This window comes from Thalassophryne amazonica, chromosome 5 (genome assembly GCF_902500255.1).
Source record: "Thalassophryne amazonica chromosome 5, fThaAma1.1, whole genome shotgun sequence".
Taxonomy (NCBI): domain Eukaryota; kingdom Metazoa; phylum Chordata; class Actinopteri; order Batrachoidiformes; family Batrachoididae; genus Thalassophryne; species Thalassophryne amazonica.
This window is the reverse complement of record NC_047107.1, coordinates 125,906,291-125,922,084: the sequence shown is the minus strand read 5'-3', so window position 1 is coordinate 125,922,084 and position 15,794 is coordinate 125,906,291. Positions and strand designations below refer to the sequence as shown.

The window sequence follows — 15,794 nt, the reverse complement described above, 5'->3', positions numbered from 1 at the left end:
ACAGATTATATGAAAAAAAGTATGAATAAGTATGTATCAATATGGTAAAATTATTGAACAGGATAAATTGCACAGTTGTGCATGTACTAAAACACAAAAGGTGAGGGTAGACATAGTTAATAGTGCAAAATCAGCAGGTGGTTATGATGCTAAAAACATTTTGAGGTATTATACAGTCAGTGCAGTTGGAATAGATGACCTGTGGAGGTGCTGTTTTGCACCGAGGGTGCAGCAATCTACTCGTATGACTGAAGGAGATGATTAAGGCTCCTGCAGTCTCATGTAAGTGGTGAGAGGGTTTGTCCATAATTGATGTCAGGTTAGCGAACATCCTCCTCTCACCCACTACCTCTATGGGGTCCAGCGTGCAACCCAGGACAGAGCCAGCCCTCCTGACTCATCTGTTGAGTCTCTTCCTGTCCCTATCAATACTTCCCCAGTGTAAAGCATGGCTGATGCCACCGCAGAGTAAAAAGGCCCAGATGATAAATTAATGAAAAAGCTACTTGCAAGAAAATTGATAAACATTTTTTTTTTATTGGTAAATAGACCGTAAATGAGGGTGAGTTTTCAGGAAAGCTGATCTGTTATTTTTACTCCTTGAGCACCAAACCTGGTGTTGAAGTATGTACAAAACAACGTTTTTTTATTACTTTGTTACAGAATTGTGTGCAACACGAAACAAATGTCTCCAAGTAGTCCTGTTTCTGGCCTTCAGTTTATCTCAGGGGGCAAAAAGTTATATCTCAGTTAAAAATTCAACATCCATTGATCATGCCTCATCTAAGGAACACTGCGTGAAAGAATGTGACAGTCGTTATAAATGTTACGTGTTTGGCATTCCTTTATTTCCACCACATTAAATGTCACATCATTTGCTCAGGCAGGAAAAGCAGCATTCGGAATAAAACAATCTGTACATCGAAATGTTAAAATAGTAAAAAATAAAATTAAAAACAAATTGTCAGAATTTCATCAGACTGCATCAGGCGGCGATATAAAATAGTACAACAAAAACATTTTCAGTGAATTAAAAACCAATTCAAATCCCAACAGCTCAGTCATCGGCTTCAAAGGCGACGCCTGTTGCTTGACATTTTCTGATTTAAAAAAAAAAAAAAGGACAAAAGTTGAACTGCTGTTGCCAAATTTATAGCTATTACACTGATATCAATGTTAGAATAAAGGCCAAAACGTACTTCTTGGTGCCTGGGTTGATGAGAGAAGTTCCTGGAAGTCTTTTCTTCACCGTCACCGACTGACCAGATTTCTGCTGCCGTGGCTCAAAGTCTGAAAATCCACAAACATGTTATTAAGATACAGAGTATCAAGGAAGCTTTATTACAAAAGGGATGACATTCTTTCTCTTTTTTTTTCCCCTCAAAATTCCACACACAATACCCCATAATGGCAATGTAAAAAAAGTTTTTAGAGTTTTGCAAATTTCTTAAAAGCAACATGTACATAAGTATTCACAGTCTTTGCCATGAAGCTCAAAATTGAGCTCAGGTGCCTCCTGTTTCCACTGATCATCCTTGAGATATTTCTACAGCTTAATTGGAGTCCACCTGGGATAAATTCAGTTGATTAGACGATTTATAAAAACACACACCTGCCTACATATAAGGTCCCTCAGTTGATAGAGTACAAACCAAGCATGAAGTCAAAGGAATTGTCTGTAGACCTCAGAGAAAGGATTGTCTCGAGACACAAATCTGGGCAAGGGAACAAACATTTCTGCTGCTTTGAAGGTGCCAGTGAGCACAGTGGCCTCCAACATCTCTAAATGGAAGAAGTTCAGATCCACCAGGACTCTTCCTAGAGCTGGCCACCCATCTAAACTGAGCAAATAGGGGAGAGGGGCCTTAATCAGGGAGGTGACCAAGAACCCAATGGTCACTCTGTCAGAACTCCAGCATTCCTCTGTGGAGAGAGGAGAACCTTCCAGAAGGATAACCATCCTTCTGGAAGGATAACCATCTCTGCAGCAATCCACCAATCAGACCTGTGTGGTAGAGTGGCCAGACAGAAGCCACTCCTTAGTAAAAGGCACATGGCAGCCCACCTGGAGTTTGACAAAAGGCACCTGAAGGACTCTCAGACCAGGAGAAACTTCTCTGGTCTGATGAGACAAAGATTGAACTATTTGGCATCATGTGTGGAAGAAACCAGGCACCATCCCTACAGTGAAGCATGGTGGTGGCAGCATCATGCTGTGGGGATGTTTTTCAGCAGCAGGAACTGGGAGACTAGTCAGGATTGAGGGAAAGATGAATGCAGCAATGTACAGAGACATCCTGGATGAAAACCTGCTCCAGAGCGCTCTTGAACTTAGACTGGGGTGATGGTTCATCTTTCAGCAGGACAATGACCCTAAACACACAGCCAAGATATTAAACGAGTGGCTTCAGAACAACTCTGTGAATGTCCTTGAGTGGTCCAGCCAGAGCCCAGAACTGAAACTGACTGAACACCTCTGGAGAGATCTGGAAATGTCTGTGCACCGACGCTCCACATCCAACCTGATGAAGCTTGAGAGGTGCTGCAAAGAGGAATGGACCAAACTTCCCAAAGATAGGTGCACCAAGCTTGTGGCATCATATTCAAGAAGACTTGAGGCTGTAATTTCTGACAAAGGTCCATCAACAAAGTATTGAGCAAAGGATTATGAATACTTATGTACGTGTGATTTCTTGCAAAAATAAAAATATATATATTTCATGTCATTATGGGGTGTTGGGAGCAGAATTTTGAGGGGAACAAGGGCGCAATTTAGAACTAGAAATTGGGGGGGACAAAGTGCGAGGCCCGCAGGGCCGAAGCTCATAGGCCGGGGGTTGGCTTCTGGGGGCCTAAAGCGGCCCCCAGAAGCCAACAGTTTCTAGATAAGCTCAGATGCATTCTGAGCATCCAGAACAGTAATTTTAATGTTTTGAGAAGACCATTAAGTGGACACCATTTGACTTATACAATTTGAAACTGTGGATATAAGTACTTTATTCTGAGAATAGCCACCACTGATTTTATTAACATCCTGGTGTAAATAAGGTATCACCACATGTGTAGAACTCAAAAAGAATGATTGGTTGAGTTTTCATTAAAAAAAACAACTGCAATGTGGTAAAATGTATTCATAAATATGAAAAAACAGGCTCTTAATAATTATTAACTATCGCATACTGTATTTTTTTTTCTCAAGATTTGTTTTTGCATAAGTTTGAAAAACAACAGATCATAAGTTTAGGATAAATTACTTATCATGAATTTAATTTTCGAAGTGGCACTAATGACAACACTCATACTGAACATAATTTCGCTTGCATAGACTGATTTTGGATATCAAGCAATAATTGCAGATGGGCTTTCTGAGGTCCCAGATAGCTTTTCTGATTTCCTTTTCTAACTTTCAGAATTTAGCAAATTAGCATATGGTCCATTGATACTTATGTGTAGACACTAGTCCCTAGAGGCAACTATTTTTGGTTTCAAATCTGGACAAACGCAGTCCCAGAAAATTCCAAATGTGACAAACAAGAAACAGGTGTTGTAAACAAGTCAATGCTGCTAAAAATACAAACTTGCAGAAACAAAGATACTATTCTGACATGGTTTGCACATAAGACTGGCATATCATGTTTCAAGTACACACATATATGTCAGAAGGTGGGGGGGGACATATCATATTCTGTCCCCCCTGGTTAAAAAGGTGGGGGGGACATGTCCCCCCATCCCCCACCAAATTGCACCCATGGAGGGGAAAAATGAATTTCATCCATTTTGCAATAAAGCTCTAACATAAAATGTGGAAAAAGTCAAGAATGTGAATACTTTCTGGATGTGCTGTAAATACGTTCACATCACAGACAATAACATGCCCATCTTAGCAAGCGAGAGGAGGTTAAACCTGAAATTCACAAACTCCTGAAAAATGCCTAAAACCAATCAGAATTTGGTGCATCTGAAATTCATGTTAAACCTGAAGGACATGAATTTTAACAGAAAACCAGATTGTTCCTGCATGACCGACGCAAATATTCCAGCGTGTTTGACTCTGCTGCTCCTTAACTGCAGGGTTATTAATAATGGATAATGACAAACTTGTTTCATATTTGACTCAATTCCTTTTGACCACTGTAGATATTTTAGCAGACTGGGCTCCAGCCCCCCCGCCCAAACACTTCCTAAGTTCCTAATATTTTGTTTCCAGGAATCAGAACTTTGCTGTCTTCAGGCCAAAATCACCTGCAACTTCATTTTTAATTTCTTCATACCTTTAACCTGCCAATGCTGGTTTTTCTTTCGACTGATGGAGGCAGATCCACCTACAAAGAATAAAAAGACAAAACTGATGAGAGATTACACCAAAAATCACGGCGGTCACACATCCTGACTACTGAATTTAATTCCTGATTTCAATTTCACTTCACGCCGATCAGTTAACGTGATTTTTTTTTTCTTTGTTTTGGCTCCATTCTATTGTAACTTTCAAGCCAACGAGAATGTACATTGAGATGTGATGTGTTATACGTGGCCCCCTCGTGGCCTATCAAGGTACTGCAGGTGAGCCCTGAGAGATTTTTAAACAAGTGAAAAACAAACAAATCTTTAAAATCACCCAAAATTATTTTTAAAATGAAGTAAGAATAAAACAAAACCATAGGATTTAAAATGTTATTCTTCATTTGTCTGAAGAAAATACGTCATCTGACATATATTAAAAATGTGATTAAATTCAGATTTCAATGTGGGCCACAGTATAATATTGTGGTCATGAAACAAATTATACAGTTATGATCAAAATGACCGGCACCCCTGATTTTCAAGTATAGACCAGAAATCAATCAATCAATCAATCAATTTTTTTATATAGCGCCAAATCACAACAAACAGTTGCCCCAAGGCGCTTTATATTGTAAGGCAAGGCCATACAATAATTATGTAAAACCCCAACGGTCAAAACGACCCCCTGTGAGCAAGCACTTGGCTACAGTGGGAAGGAAAAACTCCCTTTTAACAGGAAGAAACCTCCAGCAGAACCAGGCTCAGGGAGGGGCAGTCTTCTGCTGGGACTGGTTGGGGCTGAGGGAGAGAACCAGGAAAAAGACATACTGTGGAGGGGAGCAGAGATCGATCACTAATGATTAAATGCAGAGTGGTGCATACAGAGCAAAAAGAGAAAGAAACAGTGCATCATGGGAACCCCCCAGCAGTCTACGGCTATAGCAGCATAACTAAGGGATGGTTCAGGGTCACCTGATCCAGCCCTAACTATAAGCTTTAGCAAAAAGGAAAGTTTTAAGCCTAATCTTAAAAGTAGAGAGGATGTCTGTCTCCCTGATCTGAATTGGGAGCTGGTTCCACAGGAGAGGAGCCTGAAAGCTGAAGGCTCTGCCTCCCATTCTACTCTTACAAACCCTAGGAACTACAAGTAAGCCTGCAGTCTGAGAGCGAAGCGCTCTATTGGGGTGATATGGTACTACGAGGTCCCTAAGATAAGATGGGACCTGATTATTCAAAACCTTATAAGTAAGAAGAAGAATTTTAAATTCTATTCTAGAATTAACAGGAAGCCAATGAAGAGAGGCCAATATGGGTGAGATATGCTCTCTCCTTCTAGTCCCTGTTAGTACTCTAGCTGCAGCATTTTGAATTAACTGAAGGCTTTTTAGGGAACTTTTAGGACAACCTGATAATAATGAATTACAATAGTCCAGCCTAGAGGAAATAAATGCATGAATTAGTTTTTCAGCATCACTCTGAGACAACACCTTTCTGATTTTAGAGATATTGCGTAAATGCAAAAAAGCAGTCCTACATATCTGTTTAATATGCGCTTTGAATGACATAACATATGACAAATAAACACTTTTTTTATTATAGGCTGAAACAAGGGGAGAAGCTGCTCACAACTCTGCATCCAATTTTCTTGCAGTGTCGAAACAAAATTAATCTGTGACAGTAAGAGTTGACCTGCTTTGAGTTGCTCTGGAGGCTGAGATTTGGGGAACTTTTCCTCAATTTTGCTGAACGGTGAGGAGGTCGTGATTCATGCAGTAAGAAAGTCATTTTAACTTTTATTTTTATTTTCACTTTGAGGTTGTGACAGTTTGGTTTTGATAAATGATGCGTAATATTATTACTGTCAATGTCTCAGAGTCAGCATTTTGAATCAGATGTGTGTGTGTGTGTGTGTGGGGGGGGGGGGGGGGGGGGGGGGTGTTTTTTTTTTTAATTTTAAAGGAATACAGGCACTAACATTTTAACTCTTGAGTTTTGACAAGTGTAATTTGCTGACAAACTATATCGGCTGAAACAAAAACAAATCAGTGATAAAGACATTTACTGTCAGACTGGTCGAGGCTGTCGGCCATTCTGAAGAGCAAATCCTTCAGTTCTTCTGCTGCCTGTTGGACTTCCAGCCTGGGGAGGGTCAGACTGAGGTCACCTGGAGCAGAGCCCATTTGGAGTTCCGTGCTGGTGTCATTCACCACAACCGAGACGGTCCCAGAACCACAAGCTGACCTGAGTGACAGAGGAATAGTCATCATTCATTCGTCACAAGGGTTTATGTGCTTTAAGCCCTCCTCAAGATACTTTTTTTCCTTACATTTTAGAGTACTGAAAGTCACTGAAAATACTTTACAGTGCCATCTAGTGGTACCGTTCCAAACTCGGCACAGTGAATCGAAGGCAGGTCTGCAAAATATCACATATCCAAACCTTGACGCTCTAGTTCCTGTGTGAAGTGTCTGTGTTTGTGTTTAAACTTCGTACAGCAGATTTCTACAGCAGATAGCCAAAAACAAGCAACTTCAGTGAGAAATTATGTCAGTTTAGGAAAGGTTATTGATCACTGATCAACACGATGTTACATGTGGAGTCTGGCCCATAAAGAGGAGGTTCGACAACTGGATGTAACACACACACCAAACTGTGAGCTAACCTGAGTTTTAGAAGGTAATCCTCTGCAGAGTTCAAGGCAAACTTCTGTCTCTAAACAAACAGATAATGTCAGAGACCAAAGCACAGCAGCAGCCACCAGGTCTCCAGTGATGCTGTGAGGCAAACTTACAAAGTGCTGCAGTGTGTCCTCGGTGTATTCTGTCCTCCAAACATCTGCACCATCTGTCAAACTAAAACACAAAATTAAGGCAGGAAAAAAATTTCCACACACACACACACACACACACACACACACACACACACACACACACACACACACACACACACACACACACACACACACACACACACACACACAACCCCTGGCAAAAAATATGGAATCACCAGCCTCAGAGGATGTTCATTCTGTTGTTTAATTTTGTAGAAAAAAAGCAGATCACAGACATGACACAAAACTAAAGTCATTTCAAATGGCAACTTTCTGGCTTTAAGAAACACTATAAGAAATCAAGAAAAAAAGATTGTGGCAGTCAGTAACGGTTACTTTTTTAGACCAAGCAGAGGAAAAAAATATGGACTCACTCAATTCTGAGGAATAAATTATGGAATCACCCTGTAAATTTCCATCCCCAAAACTAACACCTGCATCAAATCACATCTGCTCGTTGACATTAACCCTATGTCATGAAATTGACCCTATGTGTCTTTTTGCAAGGAATGTTTTCACAGTTTTTGCTCTATGGCAAGATGCATTATCTTCTTGAAAAATGATTTCATCATCCTTAAACATCAGAAAAGTGTCCAAAATATCAATGTAAACTTGTGCATTTATTGATGATGTAATGACAGCCATCTCCCCAGTGCCTTTACATGACATGCAGTCCCATATCATCAATGACTGTGGAAATTTACATGTCTTCAGGCAGTCATCTTTATAAATCTCACTGGAACGGCACCAAACAAAAGTTCCAGCATCATCACCTTGCCCAATGTAGATTCGAGATTCATCACTGAATATGACTTTCATCCAGTCATCCACAGTCCACGATTGCTTTTCTTTAGCCCATTGTAACCTTGTTTTTTTTCTGTTTAGGTGTTAATGATGGCTTTCCTTTAGCTTTTCTGTATGTAAATCCCATTTCCTTTAGGCGGTTTCATACAGTTCGGTCACAGACGTTGACTCCAGTTTCCTCCTTCGTTCCTCATTTGTTTTGTTGTGCATTTTCAATTTTTGAGACATATTGCTTTACGTTTTCTGTCTTGACGCTTTGATGTCTTCCTTGGTCTACCAGTATGTTTGCCTTTAACAACCTTCCCATGTTTGTATTTGGTCCAGAGTTTAGACACAGCTGACTGTGAACAACCAACATCTTTTGCAACATTGCGTGATGATTTACCCTCTTTTAAGAGTTTGATAATCCTCTCCTTTGTTTCAACTGACATCTCTCGTGTTGGAGCCATGATTCATGTCAGTCCACTTGGTGCAACAGCTCTCCAAGGTGTGAGCACTCCTTTTTAGATGCAGACTAACAAGCAGATGTGATTTGATGCAGGTGTTAGTTTTGGGGATGAAAATTTACAGCGTGATTCCATAATTTATTACTCAGAACTGAGTGAGTCCATATTTTTTTCCTCTGCTTGGTCTAAAAAAGTAACCGTTACTGACTGCCACAATCTTTTTTTCTTGATTTCTTATAGTGTTTCTTAAAGCCAGAAAGTTGCCATTTGAAATGACTTTAGTTTTGTGTCATGTCTGTGATCTGCTTTTTTTTCTACAAAATTAAACAACTGAATGAACATCCTCCGAGGCCGGTGATTCCATAATTTTTGCCAGGGGTTTTGTGTATGTATATATATATATATATATATATATATATAGATATATATAGATATATATATATAGATAGATAGATAGATAGATAGATATACACACACACAGTTAAAATGCTTCCTCTCAGCAGCAAAATGTTAAAATCCTTCTTTCATGAACTCATCGTGGTCCAGTCCAACGCCAAAAAAATTAGCGTAATGTTGTAAGTACAAAGCTGAATAAGGATAAAACTCCTTTCATATTCTGGAATTGCTACAAAAATCTACACCATTCGAGAGACATGTGAAGTGCAAATACATGCAAATGTTTTTGGAGAATATTTAATTAACATGACACCAAAACAAACTGAACTGTAAATGCATTTTATTATTATTTTTTATTATTTATTTATTTATTTTTGTATTATTTAACACACAGAGTGATTTAATTTATTAAGTACAAGTCAGTGCACATACCAAAGTATATGCATTAAAAATATACAGATATTTATATATTTCTATTGTGGTGGACACATAAAATGAAATAAAATAAAAGTGTACAAACAATAAAAAATATACAAGATAAGTGAACAATTATAACAATATATAATACAAATTAATACAAGTCACATAGCTCATATAAAAAGCTCAAATTTGGTGTACACAAGAGAATTTATAATAATGTTTATATATATATATACATACACACACAGAGAGAGCGAGAGAGAGAGAGAGAGAGAGAGAGGAGAGAGCGAGAGAGAGAGAGAGAGAGAGAGAGAGAGAGATCCAGATTATACTGAAATATCTTCTACTTAATTTTTAATTGCTTACAGGCAAAATTAAATGCATCGCGGCACTAAATATAAAAGAGAAACAAATAAATACTGTTTTTACTCTTTAATAAGTTAATTTTGGAATACAATTTAACAGGCTGTCTTAATCCGATTCTAAACACTTGACCTGAAAATTTTGACTATATTGGGTATATAAATACGCCAAAGTAAATAAGGACCGTCTGTGGTATAGTTTGTATTTTCTAATATGTAATTTGGCGAGTAAACGATAAAATATTAAAATATTAACTGCTGGATTGAACATGTAAGAATCATCCTTGAGGAAGAATTATGATTTTTTTTTTTTTTTTTTTTTTTCTTATCAGAGAACGCTGTTGACCACAAAAAAACACCAGGTACTAAATATTCTGAAACTCACCAGACGTTAAATGTTCCAATTTTTCGACGTGTGTAACATAAAAATTTACTCTGAGTCTTTGGATCTAACACGGTGCAGTAAAGAGTTCTGTTTCCCTCCATGTTTGCTACCTGCAGCTCTTCTTCTTCTTCTGTGGCGTTTAACGGCGGCCGGCATCCTTATTAGTGCATTGCTGCCACCTTCTGCATCAGTCTGGTATAGCAGTACTAAATCATCTCCTTGAGTCCAGAGTCTTTAAAGTATTTAAAAAGCCAACACTTCCCCCTCCCACTTGACCTTATGTCTAAAACACTTCGTGCAGAAACCTCTTTCAGGTCTATTGTTTTAAATTCTGAGAGAAGCTCTCGCCTTTCTCTGGAATATTTATTACAACACATGAGAACATGCACTGTCTCTTGCTGGTTACAAGCACCAAAATTTGACTGTATATACCTTTTGGTACATATTATAGAAAAATAACTTTAGCCATTTGAATTTTCAATAGGGGGCCAAGTAGGGGTCAATTGAAGAATTGCACAGGGGTCAAAATTAAAAATGTTCCAATCATATTGAAAGTGATACCACATTTTGTGTCTGATGATAATGATTCCAAAAAGGTATAGTTTGGACTATCTGTGACTGAATGTTCTGGAGTTATGGGGTAAAAACAGCAAAAATGGTGACAAAGGTCACTTTCAGTTTGTACAGGGGTCAAAAGTTAAAGTTGCTCCAGTTTTGGTAAAACGTGATGCAAATTGTTGGTTTAACTAATAGGATTAACAAATGGAATAGTTCTTACTGAGGTGAATGTTTGGTCTCCAAAGTAAAGGTCAAACAGTGTCGATGTCCACTGGATTCTATGACATGTGACATATGTTACCCCATAACATTATAACTAAGCATGACACATGGTGCAAACTATTCCTTTTTAAAATCCTATTAACCAATAATTTGCATCATGTTTTACCATAATTTGACTTCATCCTTTCTTTTCCACCCTCTTTTTCTACAGTTATTTATTGAATCTGTCACTCTGCTAGCTATTGAAAATAAATGCCGACCCAGAGATGGGAGTGGGTGTCTTCTGCAGGCCTCCCGTCCTGTGCACCAGCATGGACTCCCAAAATTTCCTGTACATTTTTATTGTCAATTGTGTCAGTAGCACGGCCCAAGCAGAGGGTCACCCCTGTGAATCTGGTCTGGTTGAGGTTTCTTCCTCAAATCATCAGAGGGAGTTTTTTCCTTACCACTGTCACCTGTGTGCTTGCTCTTGGGGTGGTTAAGTTTAGACCTTACTTGTGTGGAGCGCCTTGAGGCAACTTTGTTGTGATTTGGCGCAATATATTTGAAATAAATTTGATTGAATTGAAATACTCTCAGTCTCCTGCTCCCAGCATGTTTGCCTTTGTAAATTAATTTCTCTCCATACAATACACTTGCCCTCTTCTTTGGAAAGATTGATACAAATGTCTGTGTTTTCTTTTGTCACAGCTTTTGTTGGCCAACCTCTCCACCTTCTCATTTGTTGGGATACATACAGTGCATCTGGAAAGTATTCACAGTACTTCACTTTTTCCACATTTTGTTATGATACACCCTCATTCCAAAAAGGAGCCGATTCATTTTTCCTTCAAAATTCTGCTCACAACACCCCATAATGAGAGCATGAAAAACATTTTTTTCAATTTTTTTGCAAATTTCTTAAAAGAAAAACAAAAAACAAACAAAAAAAACCCTAAGAAATCACATGTACATAAGTATTCACATCCTTTGCTCAGTTCTTTGTTGATGCACCTTTGGCAGAAATTACAGCCTCAAGTCTTCTTGAATATGATGCCACAAGCTTGGTGCACCTATCTTTGGGAAGTTTGGTCCATTCTTCTTTGCAGCACCTCTCGAGCTCCATCAGGTTGGATGTGGAGCGTCGGTGCACAGTCATTTTCAGATCTCTCCAGAGATGTTCAATCAGATTCAGGTCTGGGTTCTGGCTGGGCCACTCAAGGACATTCACAGAGTTGTCCTGAAGCCAGTCCTTTGATATCTTGGCTGTGTGCTTAGGGTCATTTTCCTGCTGAAAGATGAACCGTCTGAGCCAGTCTGAGATCAAGAGCACTCTGGAGCAGGTTTTCATCCAGGATGTCTCTGTACATTGCTGCATTCATCTTTCCCTCAATCTTGACTAGTGTCTCAGTTCCTGCTGCTGAAAAACATCCCACAGCATGATGCTGCCACCACCATGCTTCACTGTAGGGATGGTGCCTGGTTTCCTCCAAACATGGTGCCTGGCATTCACGCCAAAGAGTTCAATCTTTGTCTCATCAGACCAGATAATTTTGTTTCTCCTGGTCTAAGAGTCCTTCAGGTGCCTTTTGGGAAACTCCAGGTGGGCTGCCATGTGTCTTTTACTAAGGAGTGGCTTCCGTATGGCCACTCTACCACACAGGCCTAATTGGTGGAGAGATGGTTGTCCTTCTGAATGGTTCTCCTCTCTCCCCTGAGGAATGCTGGAGCTCTGACAGAGTGACCATCAGGTTCTTGGTCACCTCTCTGACTAAGGTCCTTCTCCCCCAGTCGCTCAGTTTAGACGGGTGTCGAGCTCTAGGAAGAGTCCTGGTGGATCTGAACTTCTTCCATTTATGAATGATGGAGGTCACTGTGCTCACTGGGACCTTCAAAGCAGCAGAAATGTTTTTGTTCCCTTCCCCAGATTTGTGCCTCCAGACAATGTTGTCTCAGAGGTCTAGTGACAATCCCTTTGACTTCATGCTTGGTTTGTGCTCTGACTGTCAACTGTGGGACCTTATATGTAGACAGATGTGTGTCTTTCCAATTCATGTCCAATCAACTGAAATTACCCCAGGTAGACTCCAGTTAAGCTGTAGAAACATCTCAAGGATGATCAGTGGAAACAGGAGGCACCTAACCTCAATTATGAGCTTCATGGCAAAGGCTGTGAATACTTATGCACATGTGATTTCTTTTTTTCTTTTTTTTTTTTCTTTTAAGAAATTTGCAAAAATCTAAAACAAACAAAAACTTTTTTCACATTTTTGTCATTATGGGATATTGTGTGTAAAATTTTGGGGAAAATGAATTTCATCCATTCTAGAATAAGGCTGTAACAGAACAAAATGAGAATAAAGTGACACGCTGTGAATACTTTCTGAATCCACTGTACAGCGACAGTTTTATGTTTTCTCCAATTTTCTTCCTCATAAAGAACATAGTCTTAGTTTTCTCAACAGAGAACCTAAAGCCTCATTTCCTTCCCCGATCTTCTACTTGAGTTACAGCTTCTTGTAATATTCCCACAATAAATTTAACATTTTCCCTCTTTTCCTTAATCCTCCATCATCTGGAAACAATGACTTACCAGTACTTAAATAAATATTTATGAAATATCATTTAACATAATACTAGAAGGGTATTTGGTAGAGCGCATACCTCCGCCATGCCACATATCAATATCGAAGGATGTGGATTCACAAAAGGCCAAACTAATACATTATGCTATATTCCAGAGTTTAATCCAGATCAGCACCAAATTTTAATTGATTGATCCTGGACATATCTCCCATCATTCCACCAAATTTGGTTCAAAAGCATTCAAAACTTTTTGAGTTATCCTGTTAACAGACAAACAGACAGAGGAACACAGAGAAAACATAACCTCCTTGGTGGAGGTAATTAAACAGTATAGGACTTATCACACTTCCTTGAGGGGTTCCATTTTCTACCAGACATTTCATTGATATTTCTGATCCAATCCTCCCCTTCAAGAAGTCCATCACCCAGTTAAACATATTTCCCCCTGTTCCTAACATATCCATCCTGATTAACAGGTCCTCCACCCACAGTATGTCGTACGCTTTTTCTACATCTAAAAATATCACCACCACAGTGTCTTTGTTTACCTGAGCTTTCCTTATCTCATCTTCTAAGCATAAGATTGAGTAGGTGGTGCTTCTCCCATTTCAAAATCCACTCTGGTATTTGGCCATCAGCCCTCTTTCCTCAATTAAGTCTATTATTCTTCCATTAACCAATCTGTCCATTAAATTACTGACATGAGATGTTAAAGCTATTGGTCTACTGGCATCTTTCCCTGGTTTCCTCATGGGGACAATAACTGCATCTTTCCACCCTAAAGGAATCGGTCCTTCCTCTCACACCTTATTATACAAATTTAAAAGCTTCTGAAGTCCCTCTTCACTTAAGTGTCTTAACACAGAATAACAAACTTCATTTTTTCCAATGCAGACTTTAACTCCTCCAGTGAGACTCAATGAAACATTACACTTAACTTGAGACTTTCCTTTTCTCTGACTGACCTCAGAATAGCTCCCCCCCGTTTCTACTCTGCCTCTTTCCTCCTCTTCAGATTATAAGAACTGTTCACTCTACTCAGAGCTCTCACCATCATTTCTGCTTTTTCTGCATTTTACACACACACACACACACACACACACACACACACACACACACACACACACACACACACACACACACACACACACACACACACACACACACACACACACACACACACACACACATTGCCACCTGCTCTCCATCAGTAAGGATCAGGTATTGGTACTGTGCCATATTTTGTCTATAGAAGTGATATTTCCATCCAGAATGTCCTTTTCGTTTGCCTTATAGTTCTCCTCATTACTGCCCATAACTGCTCAATCAAATGCTGATAATTATGAGTCCTTTTTTAGCAATCTAAAAGCTTGATTTCTGTTGCCTTGTCACACTTATCATATCAAGGAGCAGCTTTCCTCATATACGTCTACCTGTGCTCTTAGTTATAGCAGTCATTGCAGCCAAATCTGCACCATGTTGCACTTCACTTTCAAATTTCCCGACATCCTCCTCTGGCACTAAGCTGACATATGTGTCACTCACTTTCATAAATCTTCCCCAGTTTGCGTTTTGGAACACCCATCCTCCATTCAATATCCAGCCTACACATAACTGGATAGTGATCACGTCCTACAGACCCTTTGTCGTATACGACCCACGTACACTTGGGAGCCATTCTGCTAGACACTAATGTGAAATCTAACACGGACTCTTTGCCACTTCTTTTATCTATCCTTGTCTTTTTGCCATCATTTAGACACACCAAGTTTCTTTCATTAAAAATATCCTTGATTATCTGACCCTGACTATTATTCTCTGTCCTTTCCCCTCCCCATAATGTATTATGGGCATTGAAATCTCCACACCACATAACATTATCACTGTCTTTTTCTCTTTCACGTTTCTCTTTCTCTAGTTCATTGAATTTTAACTGCTTACATGGATTCTAACAGTTTATTACCACTATCTTCTTCCTTTTCCACCCATACATATTCATGCTCTTTCTCTGTACCTATAAAATGTTGAACATATCATTGATCTGCTAAAGGCTTTAACAAAGTACAGCTCAATGCCATATTTTCTTATTCAATCGAGGTTTTGAGTTTGAGTTTATTTACATTTGCTTTCCAGTTAAAAACTCAATCAGAGCAAAATTTACAAAAAAAGTCTAAAATTAAGTTAAAAGGACATTTTAAAAAATAAGAAAACATATAAAAAGATAAACACTAAAAACATTTAACATTTTAGGAAATCACATTTTTTCTGACTCAAGAAAACAAGGGTGTGGGGGGAAAGTGTGTGTTCATCTTTATTTCATGTTTCCATCATTGATAAATTGTATAATCTAATAGCTGTGGGTGGTGTTGTTGCTGTCATTCTGGCTTTATTGCAGGTGATAGTCGTGAGATTTTTCCTACTGCACAATTGTCTCTTTGTATCTTCCTTCCTGGTTTGCGGGAGGAGATCATGGAGCGGATGTAGGTTGTATGATGTCTCTCTAGTTGGACAGCTGCCTGTTCTTT

General features: G+C 39.1%; 1 protein-coding gene across 1 annotated transcript; it reads right to left on the bottom strand.

The window, feature by feature from the left end:
- Positions 1-1,024: 1,024 nt before the first annotated feature.
- Positions 1,025-10,075, bottom strand: paxx (PAXX non-homologous end joining factor). Its single transcript, XM_034171303.1, has 7 exons — positions 9,925-10,075; positions 7,073-7,133; positions 6,944-6,993; positions 6,344-6,522; positions 4,272-4,322; positions 1,200-1,290; positions 1,025-1,100 (listed from the first exon to the last, which is right to left on the bottom strand). The coding sequence occupies exons 1-7, from the start codon at positions 10,023-10,025 to the stop codon at positions 1,058-1,060; spliced, it is 576 nt and encodes a 191-aa protein (XP_034027194.1). The 5' UTR covers positions 10,026-10,075; the 3' UTR covers positions 1,025-1,057.
- Positions 10,076-15,794: the final 5,719 nt, after the last annotated feature.

What these genes read in the sequence shown, in the direction of transcription:
- paxx (XM_034171303.1), bottom strand. Translation starts at nt 10,025, where the DNA reads ATGGAGGGAAACAGAACTCTTTACTGCACCGTGTTAGATCCAAAGACT. An exon ending in GATTACCTTCTAAAACTCAG is followed by an intron (nt 6,523 to 6,943) that starts GTTAGCTCACAG and finishes TCTGTCACTCAG; the next exon opens with GTCAGCTTGTGGTTCTGGGA. An exon ending in ATCAACCCAGGCACCAAGAA is followed by an intron (nt 1,101 to 1,199) that starts GTACGTTTTGGC and finishes TTTTTAAATCAG; the next exon opens with AAAATGTCAAGCAACAGGCG.